The sequence below is a fragment of the Protomyctophum bolini genome (assembly GCF_963924005.1).
Source record: "Protomyctophum bolini genome assembly, chromosome: 8".
In the NCBI taxonomy this organism is placed as follows: Eukaryota; Metazoa; Chordata; class Actinopteri; order Myctophiformes; family Myctophidae; genus Protomyctophum; species Protomyctophum bolini.
The window spans coordinates 24,595,465-24,610,810 of NC_137869.1; the positions used below are offsets into that span (position 1 = coordinate 24,595,465).

The 15,346-nt window shown below is 46.3% G+C and overlaps 1 protein-coding gene across 4 annotated transcripts in view; it reads left to right on the forward strand.

The window, feature by feature from the left end:
- Window positions 1-15,346, forward strand: part of ptprsa (protein tyrosine phosphatase receptor type Sa) — a 254,365-nt gene that overhangs the window by 81,774 nt on the left and 157,245 nt on the right. For all 4 annotated transcript variants that reach the window (XM_080770974.1, XM_080770973.1, XM_080770972.1 and 1 more), the window contains exons 3-4: window positions 3,653-3,798; window positions 5,922-6,063. In XM_080770974.1, coding sequence (XP_080627100.1) covers window positions 3,653-3,798; window positions 5,922-6,063 — 288 coding nt within the window. The remainder of the gene's footprint in view (window positions 1-3,652; window positions 3,799-5,921; window positions 6,064-15,346) is intronic.

The window sequence follows — 15,346 nt, forward strand, 5'->3', positions numbered from 1 at the left end:
CTCATCCCTCTCTCTCTCACTTCTCACACACTCTTTTCTCTCTCTTGCCATTGCTTTTTGGCCTCTTATACAGTATACTACTGTATTATGAATCCTATCTATTTATCTCTGCACGTCTCTTTCCATCTCTCTCTCTCTCTCGCTTCCCTCCAATGCAGTGGTTTTCAACCAGTGGTCCGGGGACCACCAGTGGTCCTTGAGGGGCTTCCAGGTGGTCCCCAGCTGAATGATGGAGAGCTGGTAACCAAATGGACCCTTATAGATCTCTCAAGAGTCATTATACACTCAATACTTAAATGATATTAAACATCTGCATTACTATTTAGTCTACACAATTGGAGAATGTAGAAGAAATGTTATCTTGATCAACGTTTGCCTGTTATCTCTCCTACTGGTACCAACATCAATACAGCATGGAATTGTGGAAAACGGATCTTATCCAACGGCAACAAAATATTCTTTAGTTTTAGGTCTGAGAGGCTGATGTGGTCCGTGGCTCACATTCAGAATAAATAATGCTCCTTGGTATGAACATCTCTAATGAAAGCAGGAGCTCTAGTGCTGTTTGCATGATGAACACGGTCGGGCCATCAATAATACATTTTTAGGAAGTGAGCCGCGGGCCATACAACATCTGGCCCTGGGCCGCACTGTGGGACATGCCTGTTAACGGGTGTGACATAACATCGGAAAAAAACCTAATTGCTTTTCTCCTAAAAAAGAAAGCCAATAGAGAAACACATTTTCTGATGCTTGCAGAAGTAAATTACAATTAAACTAATCGTACACAGTCTACTGCAAAGATACCAAACCTACACATAACTAAAGTATACCCAGAAAGAATAGGATATGCACATAGAATAGCTCTTCCTACTTCTACTGGGTGTTACCCAGTTATAAGAATTTACATTCTGTTCCATTTAGTGTATAGTGGTTCTCAAACCTTTTAATTTCAAGGACCCCCATAACTCTGAGAGTGTACAAATGGAATGGATTTTCACACCTGTACGCGGAACCCACCCAAGACCAGACAGTGGCCTTGTGGTTAGAGTGTCCGCCCTGTAACTGGGAGGTCGGGGGTTCGATCCCCGGCCCGGCTCATACCAAAGACTGTAAAAAAAAATACAATAACGTTCAAAAAACGATCAAAATAACGTTGATCAAGATAACATTTCTTCTACATTCTCCAATTGTGTAGACTAAATAGTAATGCAGATGTTTAATATCATTTAAGTATTGCGTGTATAATGACTCTTGAGAGATCTATAAGGGTCAAACTGGGGGGTCCTTGAAATTAAACGGGTTGAGAATCGGGGGGTCCCTGGCTTATCTTTTCAAATGGGGGTCTGCGGGGCTAATTGGTGTCAATTTGGGGGTCCTTGACATGAAAAGGTTTGGGAACCACTGTCATGGAGAACATCTGAATGGTCAGTATCCAAATATCTGGCTGCACTTCAGCGGCCTGCATGTCATTTAGTTTGATTTGAGTCTATTTATTTGCTGCAGCATTCTTCTTTTGGCCGTGGATTCAGCAGCTCTCAGCGGAGCACGTACACGGTGAAGTGCCTTGCTTGAGGACACCTTGAGCAAGGCACCGCTGCTGCATGAGGGAGTTATCGTCCTTGACTTTGAATTATTTCCGGCTACATTTCCACGGGCCACCCGTGCATTCGAACCAGCGACCACGCGTCTGGTCTGGTCGCATGCTTCTACAAAAGGCATGCACGCACCCACACGCACACGCACGCGCACAGACACATTCCATGATGTGCGGCTTTGGTACAGAGCGGTAAAGGCACCTTGGTTTAGGCTCTGTGGGCGCTGAGTTGGGGGATCCCCTGGAGAGCCCCACAGCTATCCATGTTCCCTCTCTCCCATACAGAACGTTCTGACTTGAAATGTCCTGCCTAGAGGTGTGTGTGTGTGTGTGTGTGTGATGGCAGGAACTTGGGGAGTGTGTTCATATCGGGTAACACCTGTTGTGTGCATGGGAGTGACGTGGTTGATATTGCACCAGTAAAGCACCAGAGTGTCCTTCAAGTGGAAATGTCCTCACTCGACCGGATGCTTTGTCACGCGACGGAGGATGAGGTCACACGGCGGAGGATGAGGTCACGCAACGGAGGATGAGGTCACGCGGCGGAGGATGAGGTCACACGGCGGAGGATGAGGTCACGCGGCGGAAGATGAGGTCACGCGGCGGAGGATGAGGTCACGCGGCGGAGGATGAGGTCACGCGGCGGAGGATGAGGTCACGCGGCGGAGGATGAGGTCACGCTGCGGAGGATGAGGTCACGCTGCGGAGGATGAGGTCACGCGGCGGAGGATGAGGTCACGCGGCGGAGGATGAGGTCACGCGGCGGAGGATGAGGTCATGCGGCGGAGGATGAGGTCACGCGGCGGAGGATGAGGTCACGCAACGCTGCATGGCGGGCCGACAGGCTGTGGCGGTTCGAGTCCAGGGCGGGGCAACGTTCCTGGAAAGGAACGGGCGCGTGACTGACTGCTGCTGGTCATATTACACTGCTGGTCATATTACACTGCTGGTCATATTACACTGCTGTGGGGCTGGATTACTTTCCCTCGATATGAGGGATTCAACTCGTGTGCGCACGCACACACTCACATGCACACTCGCACGCACACACGCACACCTGACACATGCTTGTGGTGTGCTTGCATCAGAAATCTCGCAGTGAGAAGCAAGGGAGATGAATCGGAACTGTACACAACAACACTAGCAGCTCATCCCTCTCTCTCTCTCTCTCTCTCTCTCTCACTTCTTTACACACATACCGTATATGTATGCCTATAGTTTCCTCTCTTTTCTCTCTGGTGACGTTGCTTTTTTGGCCTGGTATAGTATCTGAAGAATCCTATACTATTCGCTAGTTTCCATCTCTCTGCACCTCTCATCTCTCTCTCTCTAATGAAAGCGAACTGTGGTTCATGTTCATGTGTTCATGTGTGTTTATGGTAGCCTAGAGGCCAGTGTTAGCCCACGGCCTCTCAATAATTAATGTTCTGTTGGGCGCCGCGCTGTTTTGATCATCACAAGCGCATATATTCACTACTGTACAGTGTGTTCCCAAGAGAGCCCATCTCTCTCTCTCTCTCTCTCTCTCTCTCTCTCTCTAGTTCATACAAGTCCAAGGCTTAGCTCGCCCCCTAGTTCATCCACTTTGTTGGGTCAGGCTGCTAGCTGTGAAGAGAGGAAGATAGATAGAGGGGGGGACAGGGGTAGGGGAAGGGGTGTGTAGAGAGAGAGAGTGCGTGTGTGTGTGTGTGTGTGTGTGTGTGTGTGTGTGTGTGTGTGTGTGTGTGTGTGTGTGTGTGTGTGTGTGTGTGTGTGTGTGTGTGTGTGTGTGAGAGCGTGTGTGTGTGCACGTATGTGCGTGTGTGCAGAAGGCTGCCCTTTCTGAAATGTAATTACTTTTATTTAGAGCTGTCTCTCAGAATTGGCTTAACTCCAGCCGCGCTACGCTGCCTACATATATCTCTGCCTTTGTGCTGTCCCTCCACTGTCCTGTTTCACCTCTGTCGCGCACGTACACACACACACACACACACACACAGACACCATTCCTTATTGACCATTTGATCTGTACAACACGCTGACTGACCCCCCCCCCCCTCTCTCTCTCTCCACCAGCACAACCACGGTTCACCAAAGTTCCCATTGACCAGATCGGCGTGTCGGGGGGCGTGGTGTCCTTCGTGTGCCAGGCCACGGGCGACCCCAAACCGCGGGTGAGCTGGAACAAGAAGGGCAAGAAGGTCAACTCCCAGCGCATCGAGGTGAGGATTCACTTTTTTAACCACCTTTTGTTAAGCTATTTAGACTTGATGAGGCCGATTCTAACAAAAAAGGTCTTCTAAATCCTAAAAGTTTTCTGAAAACCCTATGTTTCTATGTCAGTGGTGCTCAACCTTTTTCATGTCAAGGACACCCAGAATTATATGTGTTTGGCCACGGACCCCCTTCTGAAAATATGTTGCTCCAGGGACCCCCCCACCAGAGGCAAAGAGTTAAAAACGTTCATTCAAAGATTTGCGCCACATTTTCATGATTAAAAAAATTAATAAATAGCAGATCTACAAGCTCGTAGGGCGGCACTCGGTGCCGTGCTATGAGCTTGTATACATTTGCCATTTTTTCAACAGCTAAAGTATAACATAATGCTTTAAACACTGGGGGTTCCCGTCCTGGCAGCCCTTTATTAGCACGTTCGGGGCCTTAGATTAATATATCCATCCTATCTAGGCTGCCAGGATTGATCTATTACCTTTGGAGCATAACGCCAAGGATTTGCAGCTTTGATTTACAAAAATCCACCTGAAAATAGTCCCATGGTTTGTTGTGAAAAACATGCCGCCATTATGATGCGAAACGAAACCACACCCGTTCACTTGCATTGAACTCAAAGTATAAACCCCTTCAGATGCATCATCTCGTTTTCAGGCCTTATTAACCACTTAAACCCCACCGTCCGTATTTGGGGGAAATCTTTGCGGAAAATGGCCGATTGGCAAGCAAGCAACGCAATGGTTAACAGGCGCTGCACAGCATGGCCTTTCAATAAACGATGCCTTTGATGTGTAGTGTACTTGCTATGATCCTAATGACTTTGTAGTGCATACTTGTTCATGCATGGTCCATACTAGATGAACCATGGGATACAGTCGAGCGTCTTATCAAGCATTTAGGCTATAATAGGTTTCCATGGTCTCTCCTCTCTTCTATCCCATGACATGCATTACTGCTGGCAGACAAACAGTGAGTGTGTGTTTGTTGTAGGCCTACAGTTGAAGGACAGAGCAAGAACACAGGCCTGTCTGCAACACATGTAATTGGTTGAGCCAATCAGTCGGTCAGTGAGCCAACCGACCAGCCAATCACATGGGTTTAGTGGAAAACCAAATCTCAGACTGAAACATTTTGTATGGTCCTAATTTGTTCGATTTGTGTAACACTAAGGTAGGCCCACCACAATATACACACACACACACACACACACACACACACACACACACACACACACACACACACACACACACACACACACACACACACACACACATTTATTTGCTGTTTGTTGCACCAGCAGGGAGCCCAGATGCTCAGTGAGTGATCGATGCTCAGTGTGTGTTAATTAAAAAAAATAAGTCATTCTCTTCTCGCTAAACGAAGCTGTCGCCACACTTAAGATGCCGCGCGCCGCACCGTGACAGACAACACATCTTACACACTTAAGATGCCGCGCGCCGCACCGTGACAGACAACACATCTTACACACTTAAGAAGCCGCGCGCCGCACCGTCACAGACAACACATCAAATATCTTTACATTTGCAAAATGATTTTGTGGAGCGCTGGGAATATTTCACTGTATATTTAAGATGAATATGTATTCCTCAGATGTATTCTCTACTACTTTGAGTTTTTTTCCCCCTCTCAAACTTTTTACCAAACTTTGTCCAACTGCATAAACTGAATTTGTTAAAATAAAAAATAAACGATGTCCCCTGACACTTCAATCTAACTAAACACCTAAGTTCTGTCTGTCTTTGTTTGTGTTTGAGGGGTGCTAGTCCCTCCAACATATGACTTTCGGAATTTATGTCATATGGAAGCCAAGACTGTGGACTCTTTAATGTTTGTTTAGAGCACTTTAAACAAACATAGCAACAGAGTATGATGGTTGAATAAAGAAGTGATGCTCACTTCACACAAGTGTGATTTTGTTTTTGCTTCTAATGGAAAGGTTTTTGATGTTGAGTTGACAAAGTGTCTTATGGCTTGATTGATCCAATAATATGGGCTGAATCGGAAGATGTGGTTTTGATAAAGTGCTTTTAAACCTCAACTGTTTTTTTTTCTTTCTCTCTCCCTCCCTCCCCCCCCCCCTCCACCCCTCCAGACCATAGAGTTTGATGAGGGAGCGGGGGCGGTGCTTCGCATCCAGCCGCTCCGGGCGCCGCGTGACGAGAACACCTACGAGTGCGTGGCCGAAAGCAGCGAGGGCGAGGTCACCGTCACTGCCAAGCTGTCAATCATCAGAGGTAAGTCCCCCACTCCCCCCAACAGCTGTACCACGTGAACATCGCTCATCGGCAGTGTTGTCATGTCTGCTTATTAGAGATAATTTTTGTTTTTTTTAATCAGCTTGCAGAGCTGATCAATGATCAGACTTTCTATGACATGGTCAGGTAGCGATGTAGTGGCGATATATGTTCATGATTGGCCGGCCTCTATATAAGCCAATGGGAGACTATTGGTTAGATGCGATATTCAATAGTCTTGTCTGGTGTTGTATAGCATTTAAATGAGCGTCTGAATGCGCTTTATCAGGGAACGAGCTCGTCCAATCAAGAGGCTATAGACGGAGAAGAGCTAGAGGGTAGGAGGAGGCCGGCCAGGATGAAGAGGCTTGATTGGGCCACACACACACACACACACACACACACACACACACACAGCCACCATGTACTGGCTGACAGGTGTGCAGGGAGGTGACACACACGCTCGCATATGCACACAACTGTGTGTGTCATTCTCTGACACACACACAAACACATACGTGCTCTCTCTCTCTCACTCTCTCTCACTCTCTCTCCCTTCACCTGCTCCTGCCATCTGCTGTGTTTTCCTGGGGTGGACAGAACAAAGCTGACCGGTGGGCCGCTAGGTGGATGACCGGCTGCTGCTTGCACGTCCGGGCTGTCAAATGGAGGATGGGGAGGAGGAGGAGGGGAGGGGGAAAGGACTAGGAAATGAGGACGGGGAGAGCTGGAGAAGGGGAGAGGAGGCGCGGGGCATTGTCCAGCCATTCCATCCATCTTTAATGAGCCCCTTAACATTTAGCCAGCAGGACAGAGAGAGAGGTTGGCGAGGGAGAGCAGGAAATGGAATGGAAGGAAATGAGGAGAAAGTAGGCCTGTCACCATTGTGACTTATAAATAATTGCAATGAATTATTTAGTTGTGTTTTTTTGGCAATGAACACTGGATAGTATGAATAAATGCTTGCCTTTCAGACTTTGTTAACAGAAATGGTACAGGCCAGAAATGAGGACTCTTCAGGGACAGCAGGGAGGATGGATGGATGGATGGATGGATGCGTGGCAGTGGTTCAGGGGTAGAGTGACCGGATGGGAACCGCAGAGTTCCCAGTTTGAACCCGGGCTCCCCCAGAGTTAGTGTCAAAGTGTCCTTGAGCAAGACTCCGAACCCCTAATTGCTCCTTATCCCTTATGTGCAGGTTGGTGCCTTGCTTGGTTTCCTCCGGCATCGGTGTGTGAATGTAATGGTGTAGTGCTGTAAAGCACCTTGGATAAAGGCACTATATAAATGCACCATTTATGGATGGATGGAGAGATATAGAGAAGGATGGATGGAGAGGTGGAGAGAGGGATTCTGGTTGGCATGGACAACAGGGGCTGGACACGGGTTACTGAAACAGAGCAAAGGATTATGGGAAATGGGACAAGGCACCAGGGACAAGTCTGTGGTAAACAAACAGGAAATGGGTCGTCACTGTGGAGAAGACTAACTGTGCATGGCCGGCACGCACGCACGCGCACACACACACACACACACACACACACACACACACACACACACACACACACACACACACACACACACGGATATGAATAAACTCATACATGCTTTCAGACATAATGCACATTATGCACAAGCATTCACATCAACATAACAATGCAGGCACACACGTATTGTGTGTGCATGTGTTTGCGCGTGTGTGTGTGTGTGTGTGTGTGTGTGTGTGTGTGTGTGTGTGTGTGTGTGTGTGTGTGTGTGTGTGTGTGTGTGTGTGTGTGTGTGTGACACACACACACACACCCCCACACACACACACACACACACACACACACACACACACACCTACACCAAAGAAAATATTCCACTGAAAATTGCAAGACGCGTTGCATGTTCATCAGTATTCATGCGATTTGAATAACAATGATGAATATTTAGATGTAATATGTGATGCTGTATTGAGTATTCACTGTTCTGCTTATGGATGATGTGTTCTGTTCATTCTCTACTCTATACAGCTTCATTACAGTACATGCCTGATATGATATGGCAGTGGTTCCCCATGTGGGGTCCGTGACCCCCGGGGGTCCTTGACAGGGTGTCCATTTCCATTATAGGACAGATAAAATAGAAAAGTTAAAATACATAACCTTACGCTTGACATTGAACCACAGTACCCTCAGGGCAGGATATACCTAGTTCATTGTAAAAGAATACAATAAGTCACACCGACCTACTTCGTCTAATTAGACAGGTCTTTGCTGGGTTTAACTTTAAATACACCATGTTACTTTAATGCTATTGAGAATCCTACCTTTGGGGTGTCTAAATACCCTGGTATCCAAACAGTAGTGTAATACCTTGATGCCATGCCACCCGCGCCTTGTATAACGGTATATCCATTATCCAGCTCAGCGTGTCCTGGTGAAAGTCGGCTTTGGCCAAAAAGTTTTCATTTTCAGTGCAACAATAAGCAAAAAAAAAAAGTATGCAAGCAGCACACACACACACACACACACACACACACACACACACACACACACACACACACACACACACACACACACAGATTAGGACAGAGAGATCCACAGACCAAATAGCCCCCGTTAAGAGGATTGTATTTGATGCAGTGACGTTTTGGTAGCGACCCCAGTCAGGCTCTCTTCCTCAGACTTCTAAACGTCACTGCATTCAATGCAATCCTCTTAGCGGGGGCTCTTTGGTTGATCTAAAGCTACAAGTTTTATTTTTTTTTGTTTTTCTTTTAGGGAGGGAGGGGAGGGGGGGGGGGGGGTCTTGTTCTCGAGTAGCATTATGTCGATACAAATGTGACCAGATTTGACTGAGAACCTGCCATCGCGCAAATTCCAGCTTTTCACCAGAGGAGAAATTACAAATTAGTTAATAGCACAGGCAGACTCTTCACATACTAGAGCATGTCTGAAATAAGCATCAGAGCTGGAATCGACATGTAAATATGAAATAAATGCTTAAACATGTAACTACTAGCTAGGTGTAATGTTAGAGACCACAGAAGTGAACCTTTCAAGCCTGTTTTCTCAACCCCTCGCTGTTTTCAGCAAGACATTACTCTATAAGCCATATCTCCAAAACTGGTGGGTCAAACTGAACAACCAATTTGTCAATTTGTAGCTTTGATTTCCTGCTTTTATATGACATGAAAAAAAATCTAATGGCAGTCCTTGAGTCAAAGTTGGTCACAAATATGACCCACACACGCTCACATGTTTGTTTTACTATAAATTATAGGACAGATGTGTTGTGAATGTCATTTTTTTTGAGGACCGAGGAAATTGTCCTTACATTGTCTGATCTTCAAATGCTTCTATACTCATGGGGACGTTTGGCCATCACAGATATAGTAATACAAAGACACACACACACACACACACCCCTGCAGGCGTCAAGGGTCCTTTGGGAGGCAGGGAGCGACTGACAAGCGAATGCCAAAAAAAAGCTTCTCCCTGCAGCCTGGCTGTGGGCATTCTTCCGGAGGGGTTTGTTTGTTTTTGTCCATTCTAGGTCAGGATTTGTGTTTTTCACATGCAGGGAGAGAGAGAGAGAGCCACGACCGGAAACGTGCCACTAAAAATAATACACACTTCTTCCAAAAGCACGACAGACAGACATACAGCGCTGAAGGCATATGGTTCAGTTTGAACAGTGCACACAGTACAATTCCCTGACTTAAAACAACGCGTACCGGCAATGAATGAAGAATTCACAGAGTAATCTTACTGTAGGCAGTTTGCTTTTAACACAGTTTACCGTGTGTGTGTGTGTGTGTGTGTGTGTGTGTGTGTGTGTGTGTGTGTGTGTCTGCGTGTGCAGAGTTTGGTGCACTGTTAAGGGATTACTTGGCAGGTTGCATTTCTGATGCCGTTCCACCTGTTTTATTGGAAACAGCATCCCTGCATATCTCTATCTCAACGGTTACACGTTGGCCTGCAGTGAGCTGAATTGGCAGAGCCAATAGAATAGCATACATTTGCTCTCTCTCTCTCTCTCTCTCTCTCTCTCTCACTCACTCACTCACTCACTCACTCACTCACTCACTCACTCACTCACTCACACACACACACACACACACACACACACACACACACACACACACACACTTCCCTGCTTCTTTTGTACGTGTCCTTCCCTACCAGGTGGAATCAATCAACTCTCTACTTCTCTCGGTGTCTTCTCTCTTGCCAATTCCCACTTATCTCTCCCCCCCCCCCCCCCCCCCTCTGTACTTTGCTCTCTTCCACCCTGATCTATTTTTACTCCCACATCCCTCTTTTATTTTGGCCCACCCGTTCATTCTGTAGTTTTCCCCTCATTCTCCCCCCAGCGGGATAGAGAGACAGAGAGAGAGAGAGAGAGAGAGAGAGAGAGAGGTGAGGAGAAATCAATATAAGGGAACACAGAAGAGGAGAGAGAGAGAGTGTGGAGATGGAGAGAGGCATCGTACGTGAGTAGAGGTACAGGACCAGAGAGAGAGAGAGAGAGATGTTTTTCAAAATAGTAAAACGTGCAAAGAAGTTTAGGGATACGGCGTATAGCACTGGTGAAAATATAGGGCCCTAGGGGCTCCATTTTCATCACCGCTAAACCCCTTATCTTTAAACTTCTTTGGCTTTTTTTTTACTATTTTGCAAAACATTTTTGAATAGTAAAAAAAGAAATCCACGCTGTCAGGTGGAAACCTCGGATTCCCAAAACAGCTCTTTTTTTCCTCCCCTTAAAATGTAACTTTTTAAATAGTGATAATAGCTAGATCTAAGAGCTCACAACGCCTTGCGATGCGTTCCTTGTGATCTTGTAGATCTGCTATTTTCACTACTTTTGTGTGATAGTTCTGTGTGATGATGAAGTATAGGGCATTCATTTACAGTGGGAAATATAAACATGACAAGTTGAAATATGGAGATGTGAGGTTTCTGCCCGACAGCAACAAAATGATAGAGAGAGGGAGGGAGTTATAATATATGAGAGAGAGAGAGATGAGGTTTTGTGGCTCCAAGCCAGGCCTCAATATATCCATCCTCTCTCTCTCTCTCTCTCTCTCTCTCTCTCTCTCTCTCTCTCTCTCTCTCCATCCATCCCTCGTTTCCTCGATCATAACATCTATGGTACAATTACTCTCTCTCTCTCCCCTCCATCCCTCCCTCTCTCTCTTCCTCTCAACCGTAACATATCTACAATTACATACTCCCTCCCTCCCTCTTTCTCTATATCTATTCATCTTTCTCTTTCCCCTCTCAACCGTAACGTTTATCTACAATTACATACCCTCAATCCCTCTTCTCTCTCTCTCTCTCTCTCTCTCTCGTCCTCGTCTCTCCATTTCATCCCTCCCTGCCTGTCTTTCATCCACCTCCCCTTACTCCTATTTCTCTCTCTTCCTCTCCCCCCTCACTTCTCCATATCAGGTGTGCGTGCGTGCGTGCGTGTGTGTGTGTGCATGCACGTGTAAGTGAGTGTTTAGAGACACTTGGCAGTAATAACCAAGCCACCTCAGCACTGAGGTTAAACAACGAGAGACAGACTTAAATCACAGCATATTAACCTCTGTCTGTCTGTCTGTCCGTCCGTCCATTGGTTCTGCATTGTCTGTCTTTCTCTGTCAGCATCACCCAAACACATCTCTCTGTTTTTACTAAGCACTGTTTCGGTGGTCACCTTATCACCAAAAACTAGAGTATGAGATTGTATGTACAGTATGCCTTTAGGCCTCACGTAGTTCACACCTAAGACACACGCAAGACACACTTGTGTCCTGTGTGTTCTGTGTGTCATGGCCGCCTCAATGCGTTTCCAATGGGAGTCACATGGTATGAAGACACAACCTTGTTGCATAGGGGGGGAGGGCAGAAGACAGCCATGCAACAAGGTTGTATCATGAAACCATGTGACTCCCATTGGAAATACATTGAGGCGGCCATGACCCACAGAAGACACAGGACACAAGTGTGTCTTAGGTGTGAGTGAGGCCTTAGACTCCAGCCTGTTCTCGTCTGCTCGCAGGAAGTCCTGACCGCCTCTCTGTGTTGTTGTTGAGTGGACGTTCTCCTCTGGCTATGGGATGGAAACCATGGCAACTCTATCTGGGAGATGGGGTAGACTTCAAAGGGAGGTTTTTTAGAGCGGACGATACGTTGATCTGTGTCCCACTTGATGACACTGCAGAGATACTGAAGTGCATTTATATATATATATGAATAACAGTGATCAAAGCTACTGAAGCAACAACTTAAATAATGGGTGGATCTTTATTTATACAATCATGCTGTTTTTTGTGCATGGTGTGTGGACTAGAATGAATGTCAAACAGCTCATATGTTACGACCCAGGCGAGGGGTCTCTAGGTGCAACATAAGTGGACCTCTTCCTACCCAGTCCCCAAACAGCCAGGCCACACAGGTTTATAATCCCAAGATTTATTTTCATAATTTACGATAAAAATCATGGCAGTACACATTACCTCAGGGTGGGATCACAAAAATAAACCTTTTCTTACCCAACAAAAAGAAACCAAAAATACAAATGTCTCTAAACCTAACAAAAACAGAGGGAAAACTAAACAGAAAAGAGGTCAGGTCACCCACCCACCTCTATACACACATCTGAAACCCATGGCAAATCTAAAAGCAGGACTGAATGCTGGTGTTTGGAGGTGGCTAGGAAGATCACATCTGAATGCTGGGTTTCAGCCAGCTTTATTGACTATATGCACACGGCTGCCATCTTGCCAGCAAGGTGCTAACTAGGTGCAACTAGACAGCCCATTCTTTCAAACAGATAAGTCCTATCTAATTGTAATAAATAACGTCAAATATTGCAGCTGTATGGAAAGCTTGAATTATCCTCTTTCTATCTGAAATGTGTTTGTTTAATAAAAATCCATGTTATGAGCTGTCAAGAAATTCCTTGCAGGTGATTTTTTTTCTAAGTGCTGTAGTTTGCACATAATGCAGGAGGCAGCGGGAGGTTGCTTTACTGATAGCGAGTGATTCCAAACTCTGACACAAAATAATCATCTGCAAGGAATTTCTTGACGGGAAGTAGCTCATAACTCATAATGTCTACGGTGGATTTTTATTATTAAACAAACACTTTGCAGATAGTAAGACGATAATTGAAGCTGTCTATGGGAAGTTGCACCTAGTTAGCACCTTGCTGGCAAGACGGCAGCCGTGTGCATATCGTCAATAGTTGAGCCCATCACAGAAGCCGGCCCGGTTCCTCCTAGAAGTTAGCCAATCACACACATACACCACCCTGTCTGTTCATGCTAGCTGGCATGGTAACCACTCACTCAATCAGTCACTCCTCACCACTCAATCACACACACATACACGGTAGAAAGACAATGCAGAGCAATACCAACACTAAAATACATAATGACGGCCTGGGCCGTGGCTCAGCGGTCCAGGCACCTTGGCCGGTATAGCCCAAGTCTGGCAGTGTGCCACGGGTTCGACTCCTGATCCCGACGGCCTTTACTGCATATCACCCCCCTATCTCTCTCCCCGTTTCCTGTCAGCCTACTGTCTGTCCCTCTATAAAAAAAATATATAAAATAAAGGCGAAAGCCACAAAAAAACACAATACAATAAATACATAATGACCCTATAGGGTCATAACAGCTCATAATGATTATATATAACATGACATGACAGCGAGCATTAGGCAGGGATGTGCGTACGTAGTAAGTATTGGAATGTGGCTGTTCGGTTCCTCTCGTCCTCGCTCGACGCCAGTGGAGTGAGCAAGCTGCTGTGGAAGTTGGAGACAGTATTGGAATTTTGGCTAAAGTAAAGTCTGTGTGTGTGTGTGTGTGTGTGTGTGTGTGTGTGTGTGTGACTGTGTGTGTCTCTTGAACTTGGCTCCTGCCACAGGCTCCGGGCCAAGGCAGGCCTGATGGGGGGCCGGGGGGGCAGGGGTCAACCCTCCCAGACAGGCTGAATCATGAGCCTAATTGACCGGTTAAGGAGCCAATGGGGGGAGAAAAAAAGAAAAGTGAACTGGCATCTCTCTAACACGGACGGACACACGCCATTTGACCTCATCAGAGAGACGAGACGGGGGGAGAGGTATAGAGAGACAGACGGAGATGGACAGGGAGGGATAGAGAAAGACAGAATGGAGTTAGTGTGGAGGAGTACATACACGGCACAGGGAAAGTAGCAGAGACACCAGATAAAATACACTGCATATATATGTAGATGACAAATGGAGGAATGGCACAATAATACAAGAAGAAAATCACTGAAGAACTGATCTTAAAATTCTTAAAGAGCCCAACAACCGATGCCAGAGTTTTTGGGACCAATACCAATTTTTTTTGGGATGAGAACCTAATTATCTTAACCGATATTTTTCCCCGAATCTCGTGCAGCGGTCCAGTCCCTGACGAGGCGAGGTGTCGTTTATACCCTGGGTCAGATCAACCAACATACTCATTCCTTTTTTCAGGGGCTTTTATCTGTATCTGTCTTTTTTTGTTAGACGCTGTCTCTTTATGATGAAAGTGTAAGTGTGTGTGTGTGTGTGTGTGTGTGTGTGTGTGTGTGTGTGTGTGTGTGTGTGTGTGTGTGTGTGTGTGTGTGTGTGTGTGTGTGTGTGTGTGTGTGTGTGTGTGTGTGTGTGTGTGTGTGTGTGTGTGTGTGTGTGTGTGTGTGTGTGTGTGTGTGTGTGTGTGTGTGTGTGAGCGTGTGAGCGTGTGTGTGTGTCTCTTCAGTACAGCTTGTTAGTGGTGTTCTTTTTGGAGCTATCGTTAGCAATACAATTAGCCCAGGGCTCCACTGGACTGGCTGACACATTTGCAGACGGTGACATACGGACAGAGACCGCCGCGCACTATATATGAAACGTTTTGCATCGTTTGTGCCGCTCAACTAATGAGGAGCGGCTGCTTTATGACAGACACAAACTTCTGCAAGCGCCACAGCAGGAGACGAAAAACGTAAACTGGGAGAAAAGTGAGAGAGATACCAGAGAAATAAAAGTTGAGGAAGAATATGGGGCCCGTCCATGGAGTGGCATATATTGTATATGGGCTCCAGCGGCCCTTGTTTCCTATTTATCCACATATATGCACATACCTGAATATGGCATATACTGTATATGCAGCATGGGCTATATTCTGCATTTACTTGCCATATTTGGCACAATATGTTATATATTTAAAATAAAACCATAGCACCACCATGTCGCGCACCCCCTGGAAGGCGCTCGCGCACCACAAGGGGTGCACGCACCACAGTTTGGG